Consider the following 20,690-nt stretch of genomic DNA (forward strand, 5'->3'; position numbering starts at 1 on the left):
ATATCAATACATGTAATAAAGACAACGTGAAGTAGAAGCTTTTTTTGCTGTGTTAATTCAAATTTTTTTTTTTAATTTTAGCGAGTAAAACGGAAACTTAACCTAACAAATACCAGTATTTACATCAGCGCTCCAATGCCTTTACTAAGCGAAAATACAACTACACTGAAGGTAATCGAAGAACTAAAATTCGTAAAATTACTTTCCGATATCCCATTAGGTAGATTGAGACAGGAGCTAATGCTTGGTTTAATGCAAAAAGGCAATTTTGTAAAATACTTAAAATCGTCTTTAAAACATTCTAGATAAACATCTCATACTTAGTATACTTTGAATTGTTATTTTTATTCCACTAGTATTGCATAAACATCTCGGAATGTCGGTGACGTTTATATTTTAATCTATAATAATATATAAATCTAGTGGTTTTCACGGATGTTCCGTTATAACTACTGAACCATGCATCCGATTGACTTCAAACTTGGTATCCATGTAGAAAATACATGTACTGAATGGATAGGCTAATATTTATATGAGTGTTGGACTCCCCACGCCAGTTAGTTGCGTGGACGTTAATGATGAGAAATTTTGTGGGGGTGAGAAATAATAATGTTAATTTTAAATGCCCAGCGAAGCGGACGGGTACAGCTAGTACATAATATATTCGCTGTACACTATGAGTATTATTATTTCTATAAGAGACAAAATTTTCAACAAATTTAACATGACCAACAAATTTTACGATACGCTCCTAAGGCTACAAAGGAAATGAAGTTTTAAAATTCCAACGTAATGCTTGCTTCGATCTATAATATGAGGTTACCGGGTCAAACGTTTTTGTTTAAAAACAAAACAATTTAGCTTGTCGATGAAAACCTGTGTAATTATAATAGACGGTCGTCTGGTGTAGTGGTAAGTGACATGATCACTACACAAAGGGGTCGCGGGTTCGAATCCCGCCAAGGGAAGATATTTGTATAATAAATATAAATGTATTTTCCAGGGTTATGGATGTATATTAAATATGTGTATGTGTATAATAAAAATCTTATATTTATTTCCGTTATCTGGTACTTGTAACACAAGTTCTTTACGAACTTATCACGGGACCAGTTAACGTGGCGCGACTGTTAGTAAATATTTATATTTATTTATTTATTTATTTATATTATATTTACTTTAATCATATTGGTAAAAACAGTTGGACACCGGAGCGACTTTATAATTGGACGTATTATCTATCAAACACTAAGTTGTTGCTACGGACATGAAGTTTGTTACCAGATGTTTTCGGCAAGGACCATCCGGTTATAAAATGAACTCGTATAGCATAGGGCATAGCATATTCTTCTTCAAACGAGGTTTGAAAAAGGTCAGATAGGGTTTTGAATTTCTGATTTCCATGAGCATCGGTGATAACTTCGTCTGAACATTGGTTTATGTCCATGGCTATAGGGTCAAGCAGCCACCTGTTGTCAAGTTATTGCCGAAGTCCACAGATATGAACGTGAATGTGCTTAGTGCGAGTTAACGTTCTCGATAGCGTAAAAGTTAACTCAAATACCCTGGAACATGAAATTGGAGCCTCAGTCAGTAGTAGGTACTATACCAATGGCATGGTTGAAAGCAGTGGTGTCCGTTTTTATGTATGTTTATACATTTGTGTATTTGTTCAAAGGGTTGAATCTTTGCTTTATCACAGTTTAACTGAGATTAAATGATTTCCGATTCCCGCGATGATGATTTCCGCCACCATCTTAAAAACATTCCCCCGTCAGAAGCCTTTTTTTTCTGATGAAATACGTACTTGAGTATGTAAAGTGCCTATTTTTGTCGTGAAGCAGTAATGCGTATCGTTTTGAAGGGTTCGGCAGCAGTTGTAACTATACTTGAAACCTTAGAACTTATATCTTAAGGTGGGTGGCGCATTTACGTTGTAGATGGCTATGGGCTCCAGTAACCACTTAACACCAGGTGGGCTGTGAGCACGACCACACACCTAGGCAATAAAAAAAAAATTTGTCGGTTTTGATTTTTATTACACGATGTTATTCCTTCACCGCGGAAGTCAATCGTGAACAATTGTTAAGTACGTATTTCATTAGAAAAATTGGTACCCGCCTGCCGGATTCGAACACCGTTGCATCGCTATATACGAATGCACCGGACGTCTTATCCTTTAGGCCACGACGACTTCAAAATATAATAATATATATTTCAACATCGCTTAATTAGGGATCATATGGCGTACTGTAATGTGGCTCGGGTAGATAGCACCATCCTGTTCGTCTCAGGCGCGAAGCAGTCATACGTCTCAGATTGAAGGATAGGACTGCCTCTACACAATCCAATTGAGTCTTCGACCCTCGACCTTAGTCTGTCACCTTTAGAATTGGAGAATCCAAAATTCTTATTTTTTGGTAAATTCCAGAAATGTAAATTGTAAAATTCTAATTATTCCAGTTTTTCGATATTAGCACTTTAAGGCATGCGTTTGATTTAAAAGAGACGGAAAGAATATGTTTGTCCTTTTCTGGACTAGAAGAGACTGTTTAATTATATAAACTGATAGAATACATGTTTCGAAATTCAAAACTCATTTTCTTAAAATTTTTAGCTAACTACTTTAATTCTAAACCAACAACGGCCAGGTGAGGGAGGATAGTCCTCAAATGGATGCCACGGATGGGTACCAGGAGCGTGGGGCGTCCTCCAACCAGCTGGACCGACGACTTAGTGCGCACGGCGGGAAGTCGTTGGATGTTGTAACTATACTTCAGACCTTAGAACGTATATCTCAAGGTGGGGGGCGCATTTACGTTGTGGATGTCTATGGGCTCCAGTAACCACTTAACACTAGGTGGACTGTGAGCTCGTCCACCCAAATAAGCAATAAAAAATAATTAAATAAAATAAAAAATGTTCAGCAGTGGGCAGATAAAGGCTGATGATGATGATGATGATGTTATGTGTCGAACGGGAATTATGTCGAGGGGCGAAAGGCTATTTGGTTCTTGAGTGGTTTTTTGAGAGGTTCTTGAGTTAATGAGCTTATATTTATTTTTCTTTTAATAATGTAATAATAGTACAGCGTTATAAATGACTTCATATATTCTATATGCCACTACACTTGAACTTGCAATCAAAATTCACTAGCATTGCCAAGTGTCTATCAAGCAGAATAGATTAGAAGGTACTAACGGATTACATTGATTTTATACAAAACAGCAGTTAGATATTAAGGTTGATCTAAGAAAATTATTGAAACTAATAAATAATAATATGCTTCGTAAATTATTTACATTAAAACTAAATTGGTATACGATAATACGTTAGATCGGTTTCGTGAAGTTTTTCTTCTAATGAAATATCATTGTAACGAAAGAAAACAGCGCCAATTCCAAACAATTATAGCTAATAGTATGGTTCTGCAAGCGGGTGGAGAATTCCGACGGTAATCCCCTCCCGATAAACTCCCCCTAACGTCATACTAGTCACAACTGTCCTAGTGTTGACACTTGTGTCGACTCTCTAATATATTAAGTGTATAATCTATGGTGTCGACATTGAGTAATTAGAACCGAGAGATCAGGCTACTTAAAAAAAATCAACATCATTATTTAATGACTAGTACCATAAATGAAAGATTTGGTCAAGGTGAAGAAAGCTGTATGCCTTTTGACACATTGGTAGCCCTGACTAATCAAAAACTGATCGCTAACGGAAAACTTTTTTTTTTTCAGATAAAACGGCAAACGCATCTATGATAAAATTTACTAGTCCACTAGTTTTGTTTGTATAACGTGACTTACATACGGAATATACTGCCATGAATAGGCATTATCGTTTTGATTGCTCACCGTAACTGTTTTCCACTGTGTCATGAGTTATGTATTTGTAGTTTATGGTTCATTGTTCACAAATGATGCTTGATCAGAGTTTTAAGTGATGGACCGCACGGATGAGATTCCAAAGATAACTATAATAGATGTCGACGAACTTAACAAGAGTGGGGTCGTTCACTATGTCAGTGTGTCGCGAGAATTGAAAAGAAAACCATCAATAACCGAAACGTAGACTATTTGAGGCGTGCTCCGGCATAATACGTGTCGACTGCTTTAACTGATAAAAATAGTTAAGGGTCAAGGCAGAAGACGCGCCGGAAAAAACAACAGGGAGTGGACAGGAATCATTAATCCAAAATAGCAGTTTCGCTTTCCGGCAGACAAAGACAAAAGATCTCTATCTCCCTTGACAGAGTAAAACAGAGGTTTTTTAAAACTTAAAAAAAAGAAGTTGAGGTGGATCTTGAAGTGGAGATTGTGCTAGAAACACATTGTGAAGTTGTACGCTTTATGTGGCTCGCATTTAAAATGAATACATAGACATTACTGCTGCTGCTGAGCTGGCGCTATGACCCCGAAGTGGGTCTTGGCCTCCGACAATAAACTTTGCCATTCATCCCGGCGCTGCGCAACACCTTGCCAGTCCGACACTTGGAGCTCCCGTAAATTTCCTTCCACAGCGTCACACCAGCGGTACTTGGGCCTCCCTACGGGGCGGCGTCCCTCCGGTACACCCGTGTACACCCGTTTCACAACCCGATCCTGCTCCATACGTACTACATGTCCGAGCCATCCGAGCCTCCGTGCCTTCATCTCCCCCAGAATATTTGGCTCACCAAAAAGCCTCTCCACGTCCTTATTTTTCCGGACGTGCCAAGAACCGTCTTCTTTCCGAACTGGTCCTAGTATTTTTCTCAATACCTTTCGCTCCGTCACGAGAAGTTTTGCCTCTTCTTTCTGTGTGAGCGTCCATGCTTCGCATCCATACAATAGGATCGGTCTGACTAGAGTCTTGTATATCCGAATCTTGGTGCGCCTGCTTAGTAGCTTCGAAGAGAGAACCGGGTGTAGGGCTGCACTGCATCGTAGGGTATTTTGTATACGAATTTCGATTTCATCTTCCCTGTCATTGGTGTCTGTTACAGTGCAGCCAAGGTACCGGAATTTAGCCACTCCTTTGAACCTCGTATTTCCCACCACTAGGTCTTCTCGCTTCCGTCTTATGTTTTTATATCGACGCATGTGAAGATATTCTGTCTTCTCGTGGCTCACGCGAAGGCCAATCCGAGAGGCTTCTTGTTGAAGGCAGTTGAGTGCGTCTATAACGTGCTGCTTTCTTTCTCCAAGTAGAGCGAGGTCATCGGCATATCCTATCACCCTATGCTGTCCGTTGAGCCACACTCCGCCACTAAGTGTGTTCACTTTCCGTATGGCGTGTTCAAGTGCCAGGTTGAACAGCATTGGTGACAGAGCGTCCCCCTGCCTGAGTCCAGTCACAACGTCAAACTCATCAGTGAGAGAAGCGCCAACTCGTACCGTCATTCTACTTTCCCTAGTAGCAACCTCCACCATTCTCACAAGTTTCTGTGGGATTTTAAAGCGCGTGAGGATTCTATATAGAGTCGGTCTATCTATGCTGTCGTAGGCCTTAGCAAAATCAACAAAGAGCGAATGAATACTTTGTGCATACTCCCATCTTTTCTCCATTAACTGTTTCAGAGTAAAGATTTGATCGACTGTACTACGATTACGTCTGAAGCCGCACTGATAATCCCCAATGATTTTTTCTGAATACGGCTCTAACCTGCTTAGTAAAACGTATGACAGTATTTTGTACGCTGTAGGTAGTAAAGCAGTTCCTCTGTAGTTACTGCATTTCTTCCGGCTGCCTTTTTTGTGTATGGGGCAGATGACCCCCGAATACCACTGGACAGGTTGTTGTTCAGATTCCCATATCATTTTAATAAGATTGTACAATCTGGACTGCAAGGCTTCTCCGCCGTATTTCCACAGTTCAGATGGTAGGTTGTCAATACCTGGCGCTTTGTTGTTCTTAAGCCTCATAATAGCGTTTTTTATTTCTTCGAAGTTCAGTGGCTCCACTTCTTCTTCCTCCGCAGGATCTTGGGGGTTGTCATCTAAATCTTCCGTCGGTGGAGGGCAATTCAGAAGGTTTTGAAAGTACTGACGCCACATTACACTGATCTCACGAATGTTAGTCACAAGATTTCCGTCTTCGTCTTCAAGAAATTGTGCGATTGGTTGGTATGCCTTCTTTACTGATCTTATTTCCTGGTAGAATTTTCGAGCCTCATTCGTTCTTATCAGGTTTTCCATATTCTTCATGATGTCATTCATGTGCTCTCGCTTGGCTGTTCTTATAACTTGTCTGGTTATTCCGTGCCTCGGGTCGTCGTTTATGGGATCGAATCGTTTCTGTTTTCTTGTCGGTTTCGTAACAAAAGTTTTTTTTTACATGAAGGGGTTGTCAGCCCCTTGCATAACCCCCGAAATGCAGGAGGACCACACCCTACTTTGATCAGCGAGCCCATCGGACTTAGCCGGCAGCTAGCTAGGCTGTACTACCGACCACTCCCCCATCCGCCACCCGGGGGACGCTCCCTATACGCCGTGAGGGCCAGCGCAGGGACATAGACATTAGGTATAAGTTAAATATGATCAATTTTGCGCGAAAAAAACCAACAACAGCAACGTAGGTTCGGTAGGCAGCGGCTTGGCTCTGCCCCTGGCATTGCTGAAGTCCATGGGCGACGGTAACCACTCACCATCAGGTGGGCCGTATGCTCGTCTGCCTACAAGGGCAATAAAAAAAAACACTATTCTTGTTGATTGTTTGCAATAGAAACGTCAGGTATTCTTCATTACATTTTAGTTTAGGTAAACAGTTCCTACGAAACGAAAAAAAAGGGTAATTTTGTTGTAGTAACACACTTTCGGATGTTGTTGATAACAAACTCCTCTCTATTTGATTTGCATTGTTTTTTTCAGTGAGTCTAACTCACGGCTGTCAATTGGCATGCCGTATGCCGCTAAGCAGATGATAAGTGATTGTATTAGCACTACTTTGATCTTGGTCATTATGTCAACGTAACGGTAGATTCAAGTGCGCGGCCGAGCCACGAGCATCCAGTAAGAATTCGAATACAACACTTCTCGACGATCCGCAGTAGAGACGGGACGCGGGATCGGAATAATATAATATATAAATATTTTTATAATATATTTTCCATTGTTGCATTTGCAGCTCGAAAATGGGTGAGTAATTTTAGTCTTATTTCGTTTATTATTATTTCGATGTCCTCTTTATGTTTTTATTGCAATATACAAGAAAATGTTTGATTCTATAATTAATTATTTGTAGCTATTAATATTGAAAAAAAAAAAGTTTTCAAATATAGTGTCGTAATTAATCAATAACGTTAATTGTATTAATTACTTATATTAAGTAAAATGCTAAATTGCCAAATTCGTTAATAATTCAAAATTAATTAATTGTTATTAATATTACTTATAATTACAGGAACAATGAAATTTTCGGTTTTGTGGGTATTCATAGTATATCAACTGATTTATGTGAATAACGCATACAAAATAGATTTACTTGATGACTTAACTTCCGTTACTGACGATACAGAGAACGTTTTGGAGGAAATCGAATCGCCTTCCCAAAATTATAGAAACGGCAAAATCTTGTGGACTTTTCCGGGAAACCTTACCGAGCCTTTTAAAAAAAATGGCGTGAACCCTACTATTGAAGGATCAAAACTAACTGAACGACAAAAACGTTTCCTATTGTGGTCGTATCCTCAGAGCCCTTTAGTTGACATGATAATGCAAACGATGGCGACCAACAACTATTCACCCAAGAATTCACACGATCCTTTCGACTTTTTACGAGATTCGTATCCTCTACCTAAAGGTAAGCTTACAATATTATATTATTTAAGCTCGAGACCGTCTTGCCTGTGCAGATCCCATTTATCTGACCCGGTGGCAATCCCGTAAAATTCCTTTTTTGTTGTAATCGAAAACTGAAAAGCGTTTTCTTTAAAATTATAAAAAGAACTCGATTTATAATATGAAGTGATAATACTCAAAAAAATATTCGAACCAAAAAGAAAGTCACATCAAGTCAACCATAACATGATATTTCGAAAATTCTAAATACTCGTCTTTCGAATCAGTTTTGTTACTTCGATTACATTATTTCCTTACAAATGTATCACAAACACTTATTCACGCATTATTGAGTTGAGATTTTTGTTACGATTTAGCCCTAAAGTTTAGTCGGACGCCTTATTCACTGACTATTGGTATAAAGTTATAGTTAGATTAAAATTTTTATTTTTTTAATCCTTCAAATGTATATGTCGGCGCAAATATGACTATTTACCTACTGATCATCAACTAATTACTCTGTGATAAGAAATTGATGTTAAACAGTTCCTTTTATTGTAATTTCAATACTTTAAAACGTGTTTGAAAAACGTGTAAGCCCGCTCACGTGTTTGAAAAACGTGTAAACACGCTCACGTGTTTAAAACGTGTCAACACGCTCACGGGTACGAAGCCCCATAAATACGGCCGTGCTGTCTAGCACTGATTGATTCGTGTCCGAGCCGTTGTACTGTACGGATATCTCTGTAACGTTGTTATGCTTCTCGTGCAATATACGAAGTTTTCGTGAAGTTCTCGTGAAGTTTTGTTTCGGAAACCCAAACATGAGTTATCGTCAACAAATTAATGACCGTGACGTCGCAAGGCTGACGTCACACTTTTTACAAACATTACGGACGTCCCTACATCCGTCATCAGAAGCGGGATCACACGCCGCCTCCGCTCAGCAACAACCTGGTGACCAGATAACCGTATCGGCGGATAATGACTACCCTCCAGCATCAGCCGATAAGCCTGTACAGTCTGCTTCACAAACCAGCATGGTCGAGCGACGGAATCAACAATCAACTGATCAATGAATACAAAAGATAAGTTTTTATTTTTGATTACTAAAATTTCACCATAAAATTCATCTGAAGACCATGATATCCTTACACAACGAACAACACCTTACACATTCTTATCCCACCTTCAATAAATCTACGAGAACCTCCGAGAAATCTACGAGAACCTCCGAGAAATCTACGAAAACCTCCGAGAACCCTACAATAAAATCGCATTAATAGTCTCAAACTTACATAGTTACAAGTAACGCAAGTATAACAGATGCGCTACTCAGAGAAACTTTTTATTCCTGCAGATCAATGGGAATCAAAGAAAACCTACGAGAATCAACGAGGCTAGTGCAGAGCGTGCACCGCCCAAGTGGGATCACATGCCGCCTCCGCTGAGCAACAACCTGGAGACGGAATCAACAATCAACTGATCAATGAATACAAAAGATAAGTTTTTATTTTTGATTACTAAAATTTCACCACAAAATTCATCTGAAGACCATGATATCCTTACACAACGAACAACACCTTACACATTCTTATCCCACCTTCAATAAATCTACGAGAACCTCCGAGAAATCTACGAGAACCTCCGAGAAATCTACGAAAACCTCCGAGAACCCTACAATAAAATCGCATTAATAGTCTCAAACTTACATAGTTACAAGTAACGCAAGTATAACAGATGCGCTACTCAGAGAAACTTTTTATTCCTGCAGATCAATGGGAATCAAAGAAAACCTACGAGAATCAACGAGGCTAGTGCAGAGCGTGCACCGCCCAAGTGGGATCACATGCCGCCTCCGCTGAGCAACAACCTGGAGACGGAATCAACAATCAACTGATCAATGAATACAAAAGATAAGTTTTTATTTTTGATTACTAAAATTTCACCACAAAATTCATCTGAAGACCATGATATCCTTACACAACGAACAACACCTTACACATTCTTATCACACCTTCAATAAATCTACGAGAACCTCCGAGAAATCTACGAGAACCTCCGAGAAATCTACGAAAACCTCCGAGAACCCTACAATAAAATCGCATTAATAGTCTCAAACTTACATAGTTACAAGTAACGCAAGTATAACAGATGCGCTACTCAGAGAAACTTTTTATTCCTGCAGATCAATGGGAATCAAAGAAAACCTACGAGAATCAACGAGGCTAGTGCAGAGCGTGCACCGCCCAAGTGGGATCACATGCCGCCTCCGCTGAGCAACAACCTGGAGACCAGATAACCGTATCGGTGGAAGAAGACTACCCACGAGCATCAGCCGATGAACCTCTACCATCTACTTCACAAACCAGGATGGTCGAACAACAAAATCAACAATCTGCATAAGGATAAGTTTTTATTTTTGATTAATAAAATTACGCCACCACATGAGTACCACAGTGTACGCCACCACATGAGTACCACAGTGTACGCCACCACATGAGTACCACAGTGTACGCCACTACATAAGTACCACAGTGTACGCCCACTACATAAGTACCACGGTGTACGCCTACTACATAAGTACCACGGTGTACGTCCACTACATAAGTACCACAGTGTACGTCCACTACATAAGTACCACAGTGTACGTCCACTACATAAGTACCACAGTGTACGTCCACTACATAAGCACCACAGTGTACGTCCCCTACATAAGTACCACAGTGTACGTCCACTACATAAGTACCACAGTGTACGTCCACTACATAAGTACCACAGTGTACGTCACAATATAAAACTACACAAAATAAGTTACTTTCAAAGTAACATAAGAAGGTACACAGATACCAATCTCAGAAACAGACATTCCATTGTTTCAGATGGACTCCAAGAACTCTCTGGTGATACACCATACATGGGCGGCTGGTGCAGAGCGCGCACCGCCTGTCAGTATGGCCGTGTCGGCGCAAATATGACTATTTACCTACTGATCATCAACTAATTACTCTGTGATAAGAAATTGATGTTAAACAGTTCCTTTTATTGTAATTTCAATACTTTAAAACGTGTTTGAAAAACGTGTAAGCCCGCTCACGTGTTTGAAAAACGTGTAAACACGCTCACGTGTTTAAAACGTGTCAACACGCTCACGGGTACGAAGCCCCATAAATACGGCCGTGCTGTCTAGCACTGATTGATTCGTGTCCGAGCCGTTGTACTGTACGGATATCTCTGTAACGTTGTTATGCTTCTCGTGCAATATACGAAGTTTTCGTGAAGTTCTCGTGAAGTTTTGTTTCGGAAACCCAAACATGAGTTATCGTCAACAAATTAATGACCGTGACGTCGCAAGGCTGACGTCACACTTTTTACAAACATTACGGACGTCCCTACATCCGTCATATATTATACACAAAATTTTTGTTTTTGTTCAATATGGTTTCGAAAAAATCAGTAAGATCTAAAAAACCAAGAAACTAAAATTTCAAGTGCATCATGCTATTAATATTTGCTATATCATGACGTGACCTGACATTCATGGGAAAGTCGAGGGCAAAAGATCTCGCGGACGATCTCTAACACGATGGACCAACCTCATTAAATCTGTGACCCGCTGCAACATAAATGCTTTCACTCTACCAAACACCGTGCCACATGGCATCACATCGCGAGAGCATCAGTATCGCAGGATCCGACTGACCACGACCACTCTGTCAAGAGTGTACAGATATAGGTTCAATTATGTTGATTTTGGCTCTTTTAAGTCTATTCTCTACAACAATGTCCCAATAGATTATCAAATTAACAAAAATACAGACCTAGTCGACATTATACTCGTAAAAACCGTGCAAACGTCCCCCGTAATCCTTATCCAAAATTCCTCTCACCAAGACTCTTTTCTTCATGACTACACTATCGTGTATTTCCTTGAACTTTCTTTTGAACAAACTCAAACAATTGCAGAACTTATAGGTACATCGGTTCTGAAATTATCCCAAACATGAACATGTTTCCAAATACCGGACTAAATTGGTTTCCTATTCGGCCACGGCGACATTGCCACATAAGCTACAATAAGTGAAGAAGTGTAAAGAGAAGAGTCTTCACTATTCTTCATAATACCATTTGATCTTATGCTGTTAAGTACTCCAACTAGCTTCAGATGAGCTTAAAAGGGTAACAGTGTATTGAAAACAAGGTTATCTTTTAATATCTTCACGGACGGAAGCAAACTTCCCACTTTGTAATGTTATCACTGAAAAGATCCATGTCACAAGGTCTTCTCTAACAATACTGCTTCTATTCATGTACCAAACTGAGTGATATAAATCTTTAACAAATTAATTCTCACACAGCGTTAATGAATTAGTCAGAAAAATGATAACCGAGTCTCTTAACAAAAAATAAATGCTGGTAATAATAATAAATAGGTACTGGATGATCGTATTTGAAGTAGAGCGTATTTTTAAATTTTTCGGAAAGCAGGCCAGGAATTTCGAAAGTTCAATAAAATCTGAAGTGCTTAAATTATCAAAAAACTCTCTGCATTTAAATTTTAAATACATTTTTATTCATTTTTTCAAGAACATCTATACTAATATATAAATCTATAGTGGTTTTTACGGATGTTCCGTTATAACTACTGAACCATGCATCCGATTAACTTGAAACTTGGTATCCATGTAGAAAATACATGTACTTAATGTATAGGCTAATATTTATATGAGCGTTGGACTTCCTAATAATAATGACAATAGATAATAATGTTAATTATAAATGCGCAGCGAAGCGGGCGAATACGGCTAGTTTATTAATAAAGTTCGAATTAGCTTCATGTTATTAAAAAAGCACATCTACATATACAGAGTCTAAACATTAGTAAAATACAAAACAGTATTAATTTTTAATGCTATCAGGATGCTGTCAGGCATTTTTGTTTTTGGCAACGGGGTATACGTAATTTATTCTTAAAAATCGTAGACATAGAATTTTGACAATTTGCATAGGTGTTTGTACAATGCTTATCTCTACTTTGACTGATCAAATTGAAATGCGGTTTTCAATTAAAATTCAATTTCAGAATTGTCTAACATAAAATTTAATAATTATATAGAATAGATATCACAGACACAAGCTTATAATCTTCTCATTATCTACAGAGCTTCTAATAAAAAATATTAATGGAAACTAAAATATAATCAAAATAATGCTTTAGAATTTACTACCAAAGCCAACTACGATTGAACACTCAAGAATCTCATACTAAATTCAAGCATTATAAAATATCAATTCGCTTAAAGTCAACATGAGTTATCTACAGACACTTATGAATACATTTGATTCTGCGTTCCCAGTAAAGTACAGGCTCGCATACCAATACCATAACGGAATACAGATGATTTATCTATGGACGAGCGAACCTAACCAATTCATCAACACGCTTTTGTTCATTTGTGAAGCTGATATAGCCTCTCAAGGCTATCAGCATAGGTAGGAAAGAAAAAGTTCATTTGCGTTTCAAGCGAGGACTTTTTCCCATTGTTAATCTCATTTAAGGTGATGAGCAAAAGGTATTTGAAATTGGCGCGCTTTCAATGTGCTGGGCAGATGCACCCGTGCCTTACTTGTTGTTAGGTGGTTACCACAGCTCGTGGGCATTAAAAAGTCAATCCTACCATTTTGAGGTCTAAGTTTTAATTGTATTTTAAAACAAGTTTAGGATCCTCCTTGCCGAGAAGCGTGATTGCTTTGCCGCAGAAATAAGTAAGATAAGCGATAATATCCAGTGTGGGCTCACAATACGGCCTACTGCCAGTAATTTATTTATACTACACTATGTTATAGTGGCAGTCTTTCATGAGAAAATATTGGGTACCCATTAGCTGCGAAACATTTTTACCTTTCCGCATGTTTATTGCTCTGGCGTGATCGCATCTTGGATGCAAATATACCAAGCGTCGTACGATTCAAACGTTTCCATACAAATTGTTTATAACGCGATCATTTAAAATTAGTCATGATTACTAGATATGGTTAATGCTAACGAGAACACGTGGGTAAATGTATAAATTATAAATATTACATTGACTAGTTACTATGAATAATTTTACATATAGTTACGTAGTAAATTTTTAGAGAAACCATTTAATAAAGGGAATTTCATATCTTCCACCCAGCGGTATTTATTGCTTAATGTGCCGACGGAATGAAATAATATTTTTTATGGAATTAATATCTGTGCAAAGATATTTTGATAATGTTAGTGATATTCAAATTCATGTCTGTTATTTCATGTTCTCTTCTGTTATAGCTACTGCTACAAGTTCAGTCGATTTAAATTCAGCGTTCCACATTCCACTGTTGTCTGGAATGTACATTTTTACAAACAGAAAGATAATTATTATTATCTGGAAACTTTATGACTCCGGATTCCGTTTTATTCCGAAAAGCGCTCACTTCTTTTTGAAACCATAGTTTGGGCCCAGCTGATTTTTTAATATAAGTATCTTTAATTCTCCTTCTTTTCTTTTTTATCCTGTGATTAAGACGAATATATTTTAATATCGTTTTTAATACAGCACAATTAAAACGAGAGACACGAGAGATCGAGGTCTTGTGTGAGTGTGTGTGACCGGTAGTCATGAACTTACCTTCTTTTCAAACAGCCGTTTGACGAAATATGAACATAATGAAACAAGCATGAATTTTTGTAATGAAATACGTACTCGACAAATGTTCACGATTGACTTCCACGGTGAACGAATAACATCGTGTAATAAAGATCAAACCCGCAAAATTATAATTTGCGTAATTACTGATGGTAGGACCTCTTGTGAGTCCGCGCGGGTAGGTACCACCACCCTGCCTATTTCTGCCGTGAAGCAGTACTGCATTTCGGCTTGAAGGGTGGGGCAGCCGTTGTAACTATACTTGAGACCTTACAATTTATATCTCAAGGTGGGTGGCGCATTTACGTTGTGGATGTCTATGGGCTCCAGTAACCACTTAACACCAGGTGGGCTGTGAGCTCGTCCACCCATCTAAGCAATAAAAAAAAGCATTTATGCCTGTCGTCTCTGTTTTTGCTACTTAATTTTAAGGTAGTATTACTAGTATGTTATTCCCTTTATTAATACCTCATAAATGTTAATTTATGATAATCTCCTAGGGTCAAACGAAAACATGTTTTCGGTTCACTACGGGTTACCAGGGCGTTTTAGAAAATAAAAATAGACAGTTAATATTTGATCTAAAGCACAACAAGTGTAGCTCATTAAAATTTAATTATCTAAAAATGTACGGTTCATTCAGTTAATATAAGACTAAATCTTGTCACTATTGATAAAAATATAAATAGTTCCTTAACTACTGGTGGTAAGACCTCTTGTGAGTACGCACGGGTAGGTACCACCACCCTGCCTATTTCTGCCGTGAAACAGTAATGCGTTTCGGTTTGAAGGGCGGGGCAGTCGTTTGTAACTATACTGAGACCTTAGAACTTATATCTCAAGGTGGGTGGCGCATTTACGTTGTGAGCTCATCCGCCCATCTAAGCAATAAAAAAAACAATCTTTAAATTTTACAGGACATACAACACCACTTGAAGAGTATGATTATATCATAGTCGGAGGAGGAACGTCGGGGTCTGTTTTAGCTTCCCGCCTTACAGAGGACAAACCTAAGGCGACTGTATTAGTGATCGAAGCTGGTAAACCAGAGATGCTTATATCTGATATACCTGCATTAGCGCGGTATCTTCAACTCACCGATTACGCGTGGCCGTACACTATGGAACACCAATCCGGTGTTTGCTTAGGTAAAAAAATGTTTATTTACAAACGAATACAGATTATTTTGACATAATAATGAAAACTTAATCAGTCTTAACTTTAGTGAGTACATACCAACCACCACTTTGCCTCTTTCTGACGTGAAGTGGATAAACATTCCGGTTCGAAGGACGGAAAAACTGCTTTACAATATTGGCAACACTTCGATGTCACCTTTTTTGGCGGGTAGTGGCATCCACGTTGTTGTATCTATTAACTTTAATATTACTTTAAGTCTATTGGGCCGGGAGCCAAACAACATATTTAGAGCAAAAACAAACTTAACAAATCCGTAAACAAACCCAGCTGGTAATACATAAAGCATACAAAATAAACTTCAGAATTATCTGTCAACGTGGTGGTAGAATTTCAGTTTTGGATCTGCGACTTATTGCATGAAAAATTTGATGCCTTCCAGAATGGCTCGAAAGCATGAATAATCTACATTTATTCAAAAATATATTTCAGGTAGCGATGAACAACGCTGCTACTGGCCGAGAGGAAAAGCTTTAGGCGGAAGTAGTGTCACTGATTTCATGTTATACACTCGAGGGCGACCACAAGACTGGGATAGAATCGCAGCCGATGGCAATTACGGATGGTAAGCATCACTGAAAATTAATTACAATTTTTTTTTACTAAAAATACGCAACCTTACCCCTGCTCAGGTGGGTACCCTACCTATTGCTGCTGGGAAATCTGGGAAGCAGTAATATAGTCTGGTTTGAAACGATTGAGAACCGTTATGCTATCTATTAAAATAAGGATTAGAATTCGTGGCTTAGAATATGCATACACCAAATATAATTGTTAATATTTCATCAAATTCAATTATCATTATGTGCCACTGCCAGTATTATCTGAGAACCTTTTTTAACTTTGACTTTTGAACTTTTTTAATCAGGACCCATGACGAAGTTCTGAAATATTTCATGAAATCTGAAAGGTCAGAGTTAAGAAAATACAAGAACGCTTCTTATAGAGGACGAGATGGCGAGCTTACAGTCGAAAATGTTCCGTTTAAGTAAGTTTTAAACAGTTATTCATTCCAACTATAAAACTACAATTAAGTCAAAGTTCGCCGCTTCGGAATAATTTAATCACTTCTGTATTGTTTTCCAGAACCGGTTTAGTTGAAGCATTTCTGCAAGCCGGAAGAAACTTTGGTCATCCCACGGTTGATTACAATAACAACTCCCCAGATGAATTAGGTTTTGGTTATGTACAAACAACTACTACCAAGGGCCACCGATTGAGTACCGCCAAAGCATTTCTACATCCCCATAAGAGGAGAAAGAATTTACACATCTTAACTGAAGCTAGAGTTGGCAAAGTGATTATCGAACCACTTACTAAACGGGCCTATGCCGTTGAATACTTCAAAAATGGCGCTAAGTACACTGTTCGTTGCCGCAGAGAAGTAATTTTGGCTGCTGGCCCCATAGCTTCTCCGCAGTTACTAATGCTCTCAGGTATTGGGCCTCAAGAACATTTACAAACTCTGGGGATACCTGTACTGGCAAATTTGCAAGTTGGAAGATCACTTTATGACCATATAGCTTTCCCTGGCGTTATTTTCAAATTGAATTCCAGCAATGCTAGTCTTTTAGAACCTAAGGTAGCGACGTTGCCAAATTTAATGCAATGGCTTCAATTCGGGGATGGACTATTAACTTCTCCTGGAATGATCGAAGCCTTAGGTTATATTAAAACTTCCGTTTCAAAGGATCCAGAACAAGTTCCGGATGTCGAGTTAATAAGCATGGGAACATCGATCAATGTAGATGGAGGTGGAGCTTTCAGAAAAAGCTGGCGAATCTCCGATAAAACATACGTAAAATCATTCAGTTCTTTGAACAGTATGGACACGTGGTCAGCAATTCCAATGCTTTTACAACCAAAATCTACAGGTTATCTGGAATTAAGAGACACAAGTCCTTATTCTTTTCCAAAATTATACGGAAATTATTTAAAAGACCGTCAAGACATGGATACTTTATTGGAAGCTATAAAATACGTAATAAAATTGGGAGAATCGGAGCCTTTTAAAAAGTATGGAGCAAGTCTGTTTCTGGCGGATTATCCATCATGCTCTGAACATACGCCTGGCTCAGATCCGTATTGGGAATGTGCTATCAGAACCATGGTTATATCTTTACATCACCAAGTAGGAACATGCAAGATGGGTCCACCTAGCGATTCTTATGCGGTTGTGGATCCAGAGCTAAGAGTGTACGGCATTGAAGGTCTTAGAGTGGTCGACGCAAGTATAATTCCGAAACCAATTTGTGCACACAGTACTGTACCTACAATAATGATTGCTGAAAAAGCCGCTGATATGATAAAACAAACATGGTCAAATGCTTCCGTTTAAACTTTAATTGTAATGTTAGATTATTTATTTATGGTAATTTAAGTGAAATAAAGTTGTATTTATTAAAAATAGGCGCTTTTTAATTTGAGGATATCCATTGCCATGAAACCAAATTATTAATTTTAAGGCTGTGTTTTAAATTGCTTCCTGCTCACGACAATGATAATACGCATATACTTAATTCTAATGGAATTTTTTGTTAATTATTCTGGTAAATAAAATATGGCGCGGTAAAGATTTAACGTTATATTTAAAAATGTTTTTAACGAATACGCTTACAAATTAAACGCCTTTGAAGAAAGAAATGTTGCCGTAATGTTTATTACTTACCTACTAGAAAGGATTGACATAGATTAGGGTACTTTTGTTACAATCCGATTTATTTTCGGCTAAGGGACTTGTAACAAAATCAACGAGCATCGTTTGATTTCATTATGTTATTAGGGAATGGGTGTGGAAGGGTTTGTGCGGTGTCATGTTTTCCCCAAGAATAAAATTAATGGTTCCTCTATACAGAGATCCATTAAGTTGGCACGGTATTCAGTGTGCTATGTTATTGCCTCAACTAAAAAACGTAGATTGGTTTTTACTTTATTCATGTCTTTCTAATTAAACTTACTCTACCAACGTAACTTTGTAAGTTTATACGTTACCTACTTCGTAAGTTGACATGGCTTTAAATAAATAGCTAATAAAATTTATTAGTTTTCATTTCATTCATATTGCTAATACTTACAAAATGACTTTGCGTCGTTCAATCCGATTAACTGTTTGTTTAGGCTAGTTCTTATATGATGATAAGAGTCTTTTCGGAAAATATAAATTACGGCTCTACGATTCCAGTCTACTCAAGCCACCCCAACCTTTCTCAAAATTGGTCCATAGTGTGTGTATCTACAATATTTTTTATCTATTTACTTTGGAGGCTACTGGTAGCAACAGCCAAAGCACAGCTCACGTTATACTCGAACTTACTCAAGAATATAATCAACATGTTGAGTATCATGCCCAATCTTCTTCTATTTTTCTTTTGGAGATAGGAATTACTGGTAGCCCGGATGCCTCTCCAGTTTCACCAGGACAAATGTCAGCTGGCAGCAGCAGCAGCAATTCTTCCATCCTAAGAAAAATTTTGAAGTCACACGCATGTACGCAAAGTGTCTTTAATAATAATTAGCCCCACTGAGTTTCTGGCCGGATCTTCTCAGTGTATTGCGATTCCGATCCCATGGTACATTATGCGAAGCACTACTCTTGCTAGAGCTAGTGCTAGCAAACTCTCTCAGGTTGAGTCCGTGAGCTCACCTACACGTCCGGGCGTAGCTGGAATAGCCCCTTAGGTACTTACTGGTATTTTACTGGTGGTAGGACCTCTGATACTGGTAGTAGGACTTCTTGTGAGTCCGCACGGGTAGGTACCACCACCCCGCCTATTTCTGCCATGAAACAGTAATTCGTTTTGGTTTGAAGGGTGAGGCAGCCGTTATAACCTACCTAGTGAGACCTTAGAACATATCTCAAGGTGGGTGGCGCATTTACGTTGTAGATTTCTATGGGCTCCAGTAACCTCTTAACACCAGGTGGGCTGTGAGCTCGTCCACACACTTAAACAATAAAAAAAGGCTACCGGTGAATAGATTAGAGACAAAAAAAGACAATTAGCATTCTGCTATTAATTGATGTTCCTATTTCAAGCTCAGAGCATGTCAAAGATGTCTCGTAACCGTGCTTATTTACCTGCTACCTGGATATCACTTGCATTTATAATAAATTTACTAGAACCGATACGCACACACTGAAGAAAGGAGGCCTTTCATTAAATTTATCCTTCGACCTGATGTCCCAAGGTGGGTTGACATTGATAATATTACCAATTTACATCATGTAGGCCGTGAGCTCGTTAATACACCCACTTAATAAACAAAAAAACACATGCACAATACAATATATCACAATAGACATACAAGTTTATAATATACGTTCGTTAAAATAAAATATTTTATACAACGACTGACTGCCCCTCTATATATAACTACACTAATATATCTATAACGTCTTTAACGTATTAATCCAAAGTATTGATATCAAAGTATCAAGAAAGTCGACATTCTACTGGTCTTCTTCTTCTGTTTGATTTTGGCTCGCGCGGCTTACGCATTTGCCACAAAGCAAAATAAAAGCTTGAATACTGTTTTATGAGTAATCTTAATTCTATTATAAAATTGTTTTTATCATAAACAAAGGAATGCAGGTTGAGAACTGTAATTACAAATCTTATACATCTGTATGTATAATACTGATTGTCAAACACTTCGAAATACCATCAAGAATTATAACATTAATTTATTTAATTAAATTACAAAAAAAAACCTCGAACACTGGCGTATAATATTTTTCAACACCAACTTTAGGCTTAAGATCGTAATCTCAACTTTATTATTCGGGTTGTCCTACTATTCAAACCTGAATGCATTATTGTTTTACCATACAACTAATGATGATATCTACCCGTTTTAGCTTACAATACGCCCTACCACCAGTATATTAAAAGTAACGTAACATAAATTCTAATTGTGTTCTAATTTTAAATGTTTTCAAAAAAGGTTTTCAAAGTTTATTGTTTGAAATCTCCAAAGAAAGAAGGAAGAAAGGGAAAATTTCATATTGCGCACTGAAAATTAAATATAGTAATAACAATGTGTATTATATAAACAAGGCGTG

The 20,690-nt window shown here is 38.1% G+C and overlaps 1 protein-coding gene across 1 annotated transcript; it reads left to right on the forward strand.

The window, feature by feature from the left end:
• The first annotated feature begins 6,956 nt into the window (after positions 1-6,956).
• LOC114248651 (glucose dehydrogenase [FAD, quinone]) lies at positions 6,957-18,038 on the forward strand. Its single transcript, XM_028181952.2, has 6 exons — positions 6,957-7,121; positions 7,387-7,785; positions 15,352-15,582; positions 16,064-16,196; positions 16,500-16,619; positions 16,718-18,038. Exons 1-6 carry the CDS (start codon positions 7,118-7,120, stop codon positions 17,967-17,969), a joined length of 2,139 nt encoding a protein of 712 aa, XP_028037753.2. The 5' UTR covers positions 6,957-7,117; the 3' UTR covers positions 17,970-18,038.
• Positions 18,039-20,690: the final 2,652 nt, after the last annotated feature.

Source organism: Bombyx mandarina, chromosome 12, assembly GCF_030267445.1.
Source record: "Bombyx mandarina strain Sakado chromosome 12, ASM3026744v2".
NCBI lineage: Eukaryota > Metazoa > Arthropoda > Insecta > Lepidoptera > Bombycidae > Bombyx > Bombyx mandarina.

Coding starts and splice junctions, on each gene's coding strand:
- LOC114248651 (XM_028181952.2), top strand. Junction 15,583..16,063: donor CCAATCCGGTGTTTGCTTAG/GTAAAAAAATGT, acceptor AATATATTTCAG/GTAGCGATGAACAACGCTGC. Junction 16,197..16,499: donor GCCGATGGCAATTACGGATG/GTAAGCATCACT, acceptor TTTTTTAATCAG/GACCCATGACGAAGTTCTGA.